The sequence below is a fragment of the Coturnix japonica genome, chromosome 3 (assembly GCF_001577835.2).
Source record: "Coturnix japonica isolate 7356 chromosome 3, Coturnix japonica 2.1, whole genome shotgun sequence".
Classification (NCBI taxonomy): Eukaryota; Metazoa; Chordata; class Aves; order Galliformes; family Phasianidae; genus Coturnix; species Coturnix japonica.
The window spans coordinates 35,928,021-35,940,342 of record NC_029518.1 but is presented as its reverse complement, the minus strand read 5'-3'; the positions used below and the strand labels follow the sequence as shown (position 1 = coordinate 35,940,342).

The 12,322-nt window shown below is 40.1% G+C and overlaps 1 protein-coding gene across 2 annotated transcripts in view; it reads right to left on the bottom strand.

Moving 5' to 3' along the window:
* Positions 1-12,322, bottom strand: part of RAB4A (RAB4A, member RAS oncogene family) — a 20,647-nt gene that overhangs the window by 6,164 nt on the left and 2,161 nt on the right. The window contains exons 2-6 of one of the 2 annotated variants that reach the window (XM_015857867.2): positions 6,798-6,821; positions 4,321-4,401; positions 3,667-3,781; positions 3,068-3,130; positions 882-1,036 (exon numbers count right to left, since the gene is read on the bottom strand). In XM_015857867.2, coding sequence (XP_015713353.1) covers positions 882-1,036; positions 3,068-3,130; positions 3,667-3,781; positions 4,321-4,401; positions 6,798-6,821 — 438 coding nt within the window. The remainder of the gene's footprint in view (positions 1-881; positions 1,037-3,067; positions 3,131-3,666; positions 3,782-4,320; positions 4,402-6,797; positions 6,822-12,322) is intronic. The other variant, XM_015857868.2, reaches the window with a different exon arrangement.

The window sequence follows — 12,322 nt, the reverse complement described above, 5'->3', positions numbered from 1 at the left end:
TGGACACCAGAAAAACAATCTCAAAGCAAGCTCGGAATATCTGATACAGTAATTCAAGCATGAAAATTAATAGGAATGTTTTTTCTTAGACTTGTTGAGAGCTGTTCTCCAATAGCGTGGTCCTGAAACAGTTATTTGACGAAAGCAAAACTTCTAGACACACAATAAACTTCCTCTAAAACTTACAGAAATGTACAAATTACAAATCTAAACATGATAACCTGGGCTGCACTTGCAGAACAGCACATGAAAACAAAGTGCGTCGTGTAGGTTCCTGTTAACAGAAAGCTATGTGCAAGAGGAAAGCCAGCAACAATAGTAAAATACACGGTAGAAAAGACCTGATAATTGATTTATAAAACTAAAAACAGGCTTTACTGACAGTAGGACTGCAGCACAAAAGGCAGACTGGCTTCTGCTGCCACAGAAGCACGCCTCCAAAGACTGAAAATTTTGGATACTACAGATCAGCCTTCTGGATCCACACCATATATTCAACTTAGTTTACCACGAATCAAATGTACCACTTTCAACTGCGGCCAACCCCATCTGATCTTGTCTACAATCCAGAAAGCCTGCAAGATGCTAAAAACCAGGAAACCTTACTCTGTATTTTCTTTCCAGCTCCTTGGTTGCAACTTAACAAGAGAAGTCATACTACATACTCTAAATAATATGATAACACAGAGGAGATAACCTTTAAGTAAGCAGCTATGACTGGAAGAATCACCAACAGCGGGACAAACAGTACATGCAGTTCTTATTACAGGCACTATCCTCACGTCTCTCTCAGAAAATATGTACAGTGAACCAAAGTATTCCCAAAGTGTTTTAAGAACTAAACATCTTTCAGCGTTACATGAAAATTTTCTACTACTTACCATTCTCTTGTGCAAACCGGGATGCTTCTAGAAAGGTTACTTCACGATCTGCATCAAGATCTTTTTTGTTTCCACACAGTATTATCACAATATTTTGGCTTGCTAACATTCTTGCGTCCGTCAGCCAATTAGTGAGCGCATTGTAGGTCTCTCGGCTGCGATGAAAACAACCCATGTTAGAAAACATTCATTTCTAGCAAGCAGATCACTGAGCTAAAACTTCTGAAGGCAACTCTTACTGGCAAGCCACAAGGCTGTATCAGTCAGGCAAGTTGCATACACCCCTCAAATAAACCAGCAACAAACTGAGAGTATCAAGTTCCTTCAAGAAACAAGAAGTGTAAAGTTCTTAAAAAACAAAATCAAATCAAATCACAACCAAACCCAGACAATTTATTTTCAGCAACCCCTCTCTCTCTGAAGAAACACACTGCATAGCTTGCTGCTGGAGCCGATAGAAAGCAGTGCCTCTCAGCTCACTTCTCATAGTGTTTATGAATGTTCCACTCCACCACTGCCTTAAGTCCTTTCATTAGATAGTCATTCCGATCAATAAATTATCATCTAGACACCAGAACCCATGAGCTGAAACACATGAAATCCCAGTTGCAGCTCCAAAGCTCTTTGAAAGTGAGATCTCTTCTGAAGTGCTGCTAAAATGTTTTGGAATAGCAATCCAAGATGAAAGCAGACTGGATGATGAAACATACAGAGCTCATGGTGCATTTGGTTGCATGTAGTCTTTGAGAAGGAGTAGTTCACTTATTATTAATGCCAAAAACCCACAGGTTGGAAGTCATAAAAATAAACAAGAGGATACTCTGTTAATGTGAAAAACTAAAACTTGAAATGCTAATCTAGTTTCGGTCTTCTGCGCGTGAAATTTAGGGATAGCAATGAGTTATTAATATGGAGTTCAATAATTAAGTTCCAGATGGTATTGTGAGAATTAACTACGCTTACAGAGAACTACAGGCCTGAAGTATCACATTTGTTTTAAGACCAACAAAGTCACAGGCATTTATCCTGCTCACACTGGTAGCCATTACAGCAGTGGGCAGAGCTAAAGCCATCAAGACAACTGACAAATGAGCCCAGCTGACCTTAAGCACAAAACACTGATTTTGAAGAGTGCTCAAGGTCAAATAGTACAGTACAGTACACTCACAGGAAAAAAAGCAATACATCCAGTGAGTCATCATTAAACAACATGAAGCTTATCTGACAAGCATTAGTCTATCATGGTCAGGAAAAAAAAACAAACATAAAACAATGTGCAAAAGTGTGCAACGGCAAGGCATTCTATTGGCTGCCTACAACATTAAAACAAACAAAAAGGCCACAACACATGAACTAGACTAAAATATCTTTGGGCTATAGTTAAAGTACACATGGGTAAAGCTAGCTTCTCCAGACAATGACCTGTTACACCAGCACACTAATAATATGTCCACAGAAGCATACTACCTTGGTTACAAGTAGCTTAAGTCTGCTCTAAGTTCCTATTGCATACCATCAGCATCAGGTTATTTGTTTTGAAGGACATGGAACTGAGAAACACAGATCAGGTCAGAGGTTTGTTTCTCTCTTTGGAAAACCATGAATGCAAATGTACTTCAAGAACACAATAACAAGACATGCACAGTGATCTTTTCTCAGTTTATTCAGTTCCTAACAGTTGCTGCTTACAGATTTCCTGAGCCACTGGCTGCACACAGCCCAGTATGACATAATTGTCTAACCCTCTGAGCCTGTGTATGTTTATGGCTTTCATAATCATAAAATGGCCTGGGTTGAAAAGGACTGCAATTATCATCTAGTTTCAACCCCCCTGCTGTGTGCAGGGTCACTAACCACCAGACCAGGCTGCCCAGAGCCACATCCAGCCTGGCCTTGAATGCCTCTAGGGATGGGGCATCCACAGCCTCCTTGGGCAACCTGTTCCAGTGCATCACCACCCTCTGTGTGAAAAACGTCCTCCTAATATCTCCCCTCTCTCAGTTTAAAATAATATCTCGTGTAAGCAAGTTCCAAGGCTTAGATATGCACTAAAGCACTAATACTTTTTATATTTCTTTTCTTCCTGTCGATTCTCTGTTAGAGGATTTGATACACAGGAGGGAATCTAGTTACTCATTAATTACTTCTGACAACTAAATAAACCAAAGAGGGGCAAGTTTTCTTACCTGGTTATGTCATAGACAAGTAAAGCACCTGCAGCCCCTCTATAGTAACTTCTTGTTACAGACCTGAAATAGAATTGACAGATTTTTGTTGTATATTTTCTTTGAAGTCTAGGTTTCATATGTCTACCATGTTATATAAGCATAATTATCTTTTTTCTTTCTCTGGAGAAAGGAGTCTGCATGTCTGTAAATGCATTCAACTTAAAGGGACTTCATTCTCATGAGCCTCTAGAACAAGCTCCTCACAACTTTAGAGTATCTAGCCAACAGACTGGAGATATCTTACTACATACCACTGCCTGGCTTTGCCTGACAAAGGACAAGTATTTGGATTGCAGTCCATTCCCCAGACCTTTACCACTGTACTCACCTTTGTTAACCACTGGTAGCTCTCCATACTCCATAAACAAGCAGAACAGACCTCCCAAACCAATAAAAGACTGGTGAGAGATCATATTTGATAGCAAATATACTCAAACACATAACTTCTTTGCCAAACGTGATATATACCTGCTTTTAAGCAGGAATAGATAACACCCAGCATCCAAAGTGATGATTTAACAAGAAATGACATTTAATAAAATGGCTGAAAAGGGTACCTGAATCTCTCTTGTCCTGCTGTATCCCATATCTGCAATTTCACATATTTGCCACCGACATTTATGATCTTTGAACCAAATTCCACTCCAATGGTATGGTTTGAATCATCTTTAACTAAAGAAGAAAAAAAAAAAGAAGAAAAAACAGAATTATTGGAGAATATTTAGGGTGAATATATAGTTTTCATGAACTCCAACCTAGGGATGATAAAAACACTCCAACGTTCAAATTACGAATTACTATTACAAACAAAAATCAGTGCCGCTATCGCCATCATGCAGAAAAAAAAGCATCTCCTACAAGTTTTCAGTATCCCAATGAATGAAAAATTATTGCAAGAATGTTCTGCCTTAATCAAATTATCACCCGCTCCCACTCATGAATGGAAAGTCAATGTTTTCTTCAATGTTGTTTTCTAATACTGAACGTCAGTTTAAAATAGAAGGAAAAGCAGAGCACAAAATGCCAGCCTTTTCCATGAATATGCAAAATATGTTTCTCTTTTAATGTTAAGACACTACTGTCTTAACACCATTCTCAGCAATAGGTTCCTCAATTATACATCATAATCTCAGAGCTGTTTCTCAAGAGAATTAGTCTGGCGGAGGAAGATAACCCTTTAAGGAACTCTTGCTGCATTCACATATACTTACATTTCTTTTCAATAAACTGGTGCAGCAAACAGGATTTTCCAGTCCCAGCATTTCCTATGACCAAGAACTTAAACAGGAAATCTAAAGATTAAAAAAATAAAAATAAAACATTGCCAACTTTTAGTGATGTTAGAAAGTGAGAGCAAAGGATCTTACTTGTTTATGGAGATACGAGAATGACAACAGGAGATGAAAATGATGGGATCAGAAGGCATCTGGCTGACTTTTCTACCAGCTTTATGGGTAAATCAGCTACCAGCTACAGCCAGTACAAATGCCCTCTATAACAACATCAACTGAAACAAACCAAACCCAGCAGACCTTTAAATACTTTTGGGTTTCTTTTGGATGGCAAATTAAGGAAGTTACTTGGGGCACTTTACCTAGTTAGGTGCCATTTACACCAGTGTTCATTTAGTAATGCAAGTACTCAAAATCTCTTTTGTCTTGTTACAAACACCTCTTCGATATTACCTTTCCAGTTTTGCTAAAGACCAAAGAAAGCTTCCTTGTCTTATCACTCCAACATTTGCATTGATAAGCTATGATAAGAATGTTTACAATTACTTTCCCAACTATTTATTTTTCCCACCAACAGCATTCTTTTTACAGACATCTTTACAACGTTATTGCATCACTTCTATTATAAACACCGTAGGTCTCCAGCGGACAACAGATAAGCATGCAATGAAAAGGATTAAGTTTGCAATACAAACAAAAATAAAAACCTAGCATTAATTTCATTAGCACTGTCCAAAGCTCTCAAATGCATTACAGTAAATACTGGTTCATGGGATGGCAGAATAAAAACAAGAATATACCAAATAAGTCAAAGCACCAATTTGTTACTTCACCAGAATTTTGTTTGAACCTCTGGCTTTAGAAGTTGAATTTAACATGCACAAAGAAGCCTGCCCCATCATTTTCTTTCATGCGGGAATTACAGCATCACAGGATCCCAGAATGTCAGGGATTGGAAGGGACCTCAAAAGATCATCTAGTCCAATCGCCTTGCTGTAGTAGTAACACATATTGTAGAATGGTTTGGGTTGGAAGGGACATTTAAGATCATGTAGTTCCAACACCCTGCCATAGGTCTAGAGGACCAAGTTGCTCAAGATTCTAGGAAAATTTAAATAAATAAGAGTATCTTCTATTCATATTCATGGTAAGCAGTTTCCTACTGTTGAAAATTCAATAGCAAAAGTGAGGGCTATGAATCCTAGGAATGTCCAACATTCTGTTTTCAGTTGCCCTTCAGATGTTATTACGAAAATGAAGTATTACTTTTACACATCACCTTTGCATGATTTTTTGTTTCAAACACTGTAACAGACTTTGGAATGGACTCTGTTCTGAAAGGAGAGTTTGCCTTTTTTCACTAACAAATATAATCATTGACACTCCCTAGACATTCTGTTCCAAACTCCTCTTCACACCCCCACGCAGCCGTTTGTGCTTTCTAGACCAAGAAAAGAGATTTTGGTTCAGGTTGTGAAATATTGCCTATTACCTCCTGTAAAGAAGGATCCTGTACATCATTTCAACTGCAAAACACATTGAGACTCAGAATATTTCATTCTTCAGACTATCAAATCTTCAGTGTTAGTATGAAATGTACGCACATCGCAAATAACCCTTAAGTGCTTGGTTAAGATAAAAATCCTCTTTGAAAGTTTCTCTTTTATGGACTAGTGAGCTACTCTGTGCACCTTCCCATATATTTAACCAACGTGGGTGTGTGTAATCTCACTGCTTTTATCACTTCCAAAGAGTTCCTCAGAAAGCAAAATGTTCCGAGATGTCTGCAACCAGAACACTGTTGTCTTGTCTCTGCAGCTTTCCCAAAAATACACTTGAAACCCAGTTAAAACTGGTTCTCCTGCATGTTTGGTAAATGCTGCTTGCCAGAATTTCCTGTCAAAAACAACTAAAAAATAGAAATAAATCAAATATAGCTTCCATTTTTATTTCTTTCTTTTCCCCCATGGACTAGTAATCAATCTAACAGCTACCGCCAAACTACAACAGGAGACGAATCACATCAACTCTCTATTCCTAAGCTAATTTCTCTGTCACTTCAGGCCCTGGTTGTTAAATGTGGTTGAATAAAGGCATGTCTTCCAATCCACGTTGAGCAGCACGTTTAACAAGCTGCTCCATTCTGTGCAGCCAGGCTGCCGGCCAGCAAGAAATACGGAGACAATGGTGTCACTGTCAGGGACTGATAGGGAACAGACTGAGAACTGCAGTATATTTTTCCTGAGGTGCTTTGATTCGAGGCACTTCATATTTTGCTCTGAGGGCAGGAGTGATATTGGAAATGGCATATTAATATCCTTTAAATTGACAGCATTACAGCACTTCACAGGTAGACTCCTCGTCCATATTAAGATTCTATCGCGCCAGGCAACGGCAAGTGGGAATCTTTTCTACGGATAAATATTTGGATAGATGATTATTCATTATCTGCTTACCTGGTAGGCAAAAAATGCTTCCATCTGCCAAAAAAAACAAACAAGTTTTCTAAGGTGAAACTTGAAACTGCAGTTTCATACAGCAACCACGTGAATTGCAAGGAAGTCTGTTTTATCACACAGTCTCGTGCGGGTTGGAAGGGACCTTAGAGATCATCGAGTCCAACCCCCGGGATTCGAGCCTCTGTGTAGCAGAGCGGCACTTCTACCACTTGCGCCACAGGGGGATTCGAACCCAGGGCCTCCGGTGTTGAAAAGTGGCGTTTTAACCACTCACAGAATAGAAACACCCCAAGCTTCTATAAAAATGAGAATCTCTTTGCATTGGGGAAAGCAGCGAAATTTTGGAGCATGCAGGAAACGTGGAATACTGTGTACGTTTGATCACCATGAAACAAGGACAGGAAAAGGCATCTGACAATACCAAAAGTCACAAACAACCATATTTATTGAGCTGATGTGCTGGGCTATGAACCTAGAAACGCTCTCAACAAAGAAACGTATCACACAATCACAGAATGACCCGGTTGGAAGGACCTCAAGATCACGTAGTTCCAACCCCAACCTGGTCTTGAACACCTCCAAGGACGGGGCATCCACAACCTCCCTGGGCAGCCTGTTCCAGGCCTAACCACTCTCCTAGTGAAGAACTTCCCCCTCACATCCAACCTAAATCTTCCCTCTTTTAACTTAAAACCATTTCCCGTGTCCTGCTATTGTCAGCCCTTTCGAAGAGTTTACTCCCCTCCTGGGAGTAAGTTCCCTTCAGGTATTGAAAGGCTGCAATGAGGTCACCCCGAACCTTCTCTTCTCCAGGCTGAACAAACCCAACTCCCTCAGCCTGTCCTCATAGGGAGGTGCTCCAGCCCCCTGACCATCTTCGTGCCTCCTCTGGACCCTTTCCAAAATCTCTGTCTTTTTTGTACTGAGGGCTCCATGTAGCAGGTAAGAAGAGAGAATGTTTAAGCAGTTTACTATTCCACAATGTATTCTTATGGTGTCATTTTACACAATAATGGCAACCATTATTGGTAACATTTTTATATCTTCCTCATTGCTTGTCTCCAGATTAAGAAATATCTTCTCTTTCAACTGTATGGATGTAGCACAGCTCAGAAATGCAGAACCTGAATGAGACGGACTGAAGGAAGCTGCGTGCCCAAACTGCAATGTTATTTTTCGGGAAAAGCTTCCACGTATTAATTCTTCGCAATTTCATTGAATGTAATTCATATGGCAGTGTTTGTACTACTGCTTAGCCATTCTAGTTATTCTTTTTGAACTCCTCTCTCATAGTTTTGGTGTTCCCCCCCACATCCCCAACTGACAAAGAAGCTCTGAGCTCCAACATTCCAGTTAGCCACTAAGGCTGTCACCCTAGAGAAGCTTTTCTTATAAATTCTGTTGTTCCTCCTTCGTTGAGAAGCTGAAAAGGAACATCATTCCAGTGTTAAAAATGCTTGCTATCATTTTGGCTATTAAATAGATCTGGAAAAGTTGAAGTACTCTGCCTGTAAATAATGTCTTTATATAGAGAAAGGATTTAAAATGAAAATTAAACACTATGCCAAAAGGAAAAAGGCTACAAGACATGCACTAGAGAAAGCACAAAGAGATTAAAGATCATGGCTGTTTAAGAAAATAAGACATCATAAAGAATCAACTTACTCCCTTCGGTCAGCTACATGCATCACCTGGTCCACACTGGTAAGAGTTACATGGAGCACAGCAGTGTGACCAATCCGTTCTCTAGCACAGGTGAAAAGCAATCAGTAACACCATGGCTCCACCCCAAAGAGGCACCAGCAGCTGGACTGCTGTGTGCAGGGGGAGGAAAGGGCTGAGGGGGAAGGAGAAGGGAGACAATCGTGGGCTTTGACTCAACTACCACTGTAGATCAAAACCAGATGGTTGGTGTGGAAACCACCCCGGGACATCCAACCCCCTCCTCTGACTGAAATTGATTCCAGCAGAGGGAAGAATTGAACAGCTTCTGAACCACCGCAGCTCAGCCTTTCAAATATAACATGAATTGTTTTGTGTATTCTTCTTAATGCAGAAGGGGGAGGAAAAAAAAAAGACCAAATTATATACTCTTCCATAGATCAGTCTTCTACCAAATCCTTGATAAAGCGCAGAGCACACATTGATAAGTTCCCAAAGCATCACAGTCTCTCATTCACGTCATTACCAGGAAAGTTGTTTTTAATCAGATATCTTTCATTTTGTAGAAGTCTGCAAAAGGGATGAGTGCTCTGAGCAATCCTATTGCAATATGCTGCCTCTAAATGAGAGAAAAGAATAGCTTTCTCTCTTTACTCCTTTCTCTAGCAATAGCACTTAAGATGATCAACAGGTAGGATGGATAAACTTGGCTCTACCCCAATCTGCACGAAGACTGCTTAGAAAGAGGAAGCTTTGCTTCCTGGTGAACAACAAAGCCATGCCCTCTAGGCAATAAAAGAAACTCTAAGACCAGGGCGATAAATGAAACACATTTGCTAAGTTTATATGGGGAGCAGGGAAGGCAGGGCTGGGAGAGAGGCATGAATCAAATTATCTAGGCAAAAAAGAACTACATTTCAGTGGACAGGCAGCTTACATACCCTGACAACAGACTGATAAGACTCACGATCCGACCAATAGTAGCAGATGTTCAAGGAGAAAGAGAGGACGTATGATTTAGATTTCTTTTATTTAGATTGTGTTGGATCACTCTATTGTAGTTGTACTACAAGTCTCAGCTTGTTCCAGTTGACATCTCAGCTGAGCACTGTCAGACTCACGTAGCACTGCAAACAGAGCTGAAAACTCGGAGAGAATGAAAAGTACACGCTGAAGGACAACATCCCAAACCCCATTTCTATCAATTATTCATTGTATCAAAACATCGCTTCCCAGAGCAAACTGAGTCATCACACTCCCATGCTAACAGCACTACAAAGAGAGAGCACTATTTTGGTGATACATTTGCAGTGAATTATTGTTGGATGTTTGTATGGTGAAACCTGGACTTAGAAGGAAAGACTTCTTTTTTTTCCCCCTGGAAAAATCAAGTACATTTATAACATTTGTGTGATGCAGCCATTACAATTTAACAAGCGCTGCTTTCTATATCAGTCTATTTCACTACCTGCTGTACAAGCTGGCACTCAAGTTCTACAGGTCTCCAGCTCTCCAGTAGTAACGTCAAGCAAGCAAAACGTTGCAGATAAAATTAAATTCACACTCATATCTAATCCAATTACAGCTTCTCATCCCCTATTGCTTACAAATACTATAATTGTGGCAATGGGTTCAAGTTTGAAAAATGCAGAGTTTCCATCCAGCTCCCACCTTACTCGAGAACAGGTCTATGCTCACAAATCATTCATACACATGAAGATACTCCAAGGAGCCTGGAAAACATCGAATTACTCAAGAAATAGTAATCAAATAGAAACAGTGAAATACAACTCATGAAGAAAACTTCTTAAAGGGAAACCAACAACAGGAAGAGAAAGGAGAAGCACCTTTAGTTGCAGGACTATAATTTCGACTGCAGGCAATTTATAATATTGCTATTAAACAAAAAGCCTGGTAAGGATCTTTCAGAAAGAATGGAATGGGCAAAGTTATTACAGCTTTGAAATCCCGAGAGATTGTTATGGTAAAGCCAGTTTCGTTAAGCAGAAAAATATTTCTTAGGAAAAAAAGAAGTAACCCCCATCCCTAACATTAGGAATTCCCAAGTGATTCTGAGAAAGCTCAAAGGCTTGCCAAATATTTCTAATACCCAAGTGTAGCTTGAAAAGGAAGATGTTGCCTTAATAAGTTTCTTCTGAATAGCTATTGGAAAAATACGGTCCACAGTCTGAAAAATACAGAGCCAAAACATTATCATAATTGGAAGAATCTAAGTGCTATGTACAGCTATTCTGCACTTAACAAGAAAAAAAGAGAGAGAAATACAACATTTACATGTAGTAAGCATTGAGAGCTACCAAACAGACTGCAGTGTCTCATAATTTCAAATAGATGATTAACGCAACCCAATCAAAACCAATTAAAACTGATACCAACCCCTAGCTGAGCCATGGCAGGTAACATTAAAAAGACTAGAAACTTCTAATGGCAAGAATGAAGGCAATTTGACCTGTGTTGTTTTATCCAGATGTGTTTTATTTTTCTATCAGTTAGCCTATGCAACCATGAGTGAAATCACAAAGAGGGGCGATGGAGATGAATACCACACTGTCCAGCAGAAGACTAAGGCATCAAGTAAGAGCAGCCTTCAAGTAGAAGCCAAAGAAACAAGGACAAGCCTTTCACAGAACACATCACTTACATGGGAGCTCCCTGCCAAAGGATGCCACAAGCACAAACTTGCATTCAAGAAAAGATTGGGTGAGTTCACAGAATCACAGAATGACCCGGGTTGGAAGGGACTCAAGGATCTTGTAGTTAACCAACCCCTGCCTGGCAGGCGCCACCAAACATACACCTTTACTAGATCAGGTTGCCCAGGGCCCCGTCCAACCTGGTCTTGAACACCTCCAAGACGGGGCATCCACAACCTCCCTGAGTTCATGGAAGAAAAAGCCGCAGAGGGTTCCTCAAGAGAAACTACAGTTGGCTCTGGAACTATTCATATTAACATAGTTGGAGGTTGAAGAATATTGGGGAAGCATCCCATATGCTCGCCCTGCTCTCACCCTCTTTCCAAGGCACCAACAGGACACTGCAAATTAGATCCTGGTTACTCCTGTGGTCAGCGATAACCATTGTTAATGTCTGTGCCATGCCATAACTTATCATAGAATTATAGAAGCATAAGGTTTGGAAATGACCTATAAGATCATCTAGTCCAACTGTCCTCCCTTTTCCATACCTACAGGAAACCCCTAAGCCATATCTCCTAGCTCCCTATCCAGGAGCTTCTTGAACACTGCCAGGGATGGTAGTGATTTATATTTTGATTTAACTTGATTTATATTTTCCCACCTACTTTAAAACTTAATAGTCGTGTACTCCAGCTCAGAATTTCTATAGCTTAACCACGTACAAAAAGAATAAACGTAACTCATATGAAAAATACACCAAAGAAAAGATGAACAAAAGGAATAATCCATGACAACTGCAAAACTTCAGCGTTAAGCCATAGTTTCTATGACACCGAAGCAATCAGAAAGTATCCCCAGTTAGAGTGGGCTTACAATGACTATTCTGCACCACTGAGAACAATGTAAAAAATGTCTGAAGTGAACTTGTTAAGAGTGCAGTCATCTATATGATGATGCTGCCACAGCAAGCAGCCTAAGGAGCACGGCTAGAACACTTTTGCACCTTCTCTGGTTGCTGATCCATCTGATTGCTTAGAGACAACCAATTCCACCACAAGCACAGCAGAACCGGTGCCAGCAACGATCACGTGAATTCAGACTATGAGAAGTTGGTCCATACTCTTATCTAGATGTACAAGGCACGCCCTAGCCTGGCTTCTGCTGCAAGGTTTCATGTTTCAAACATGGCAAAAAGAGGCAGGG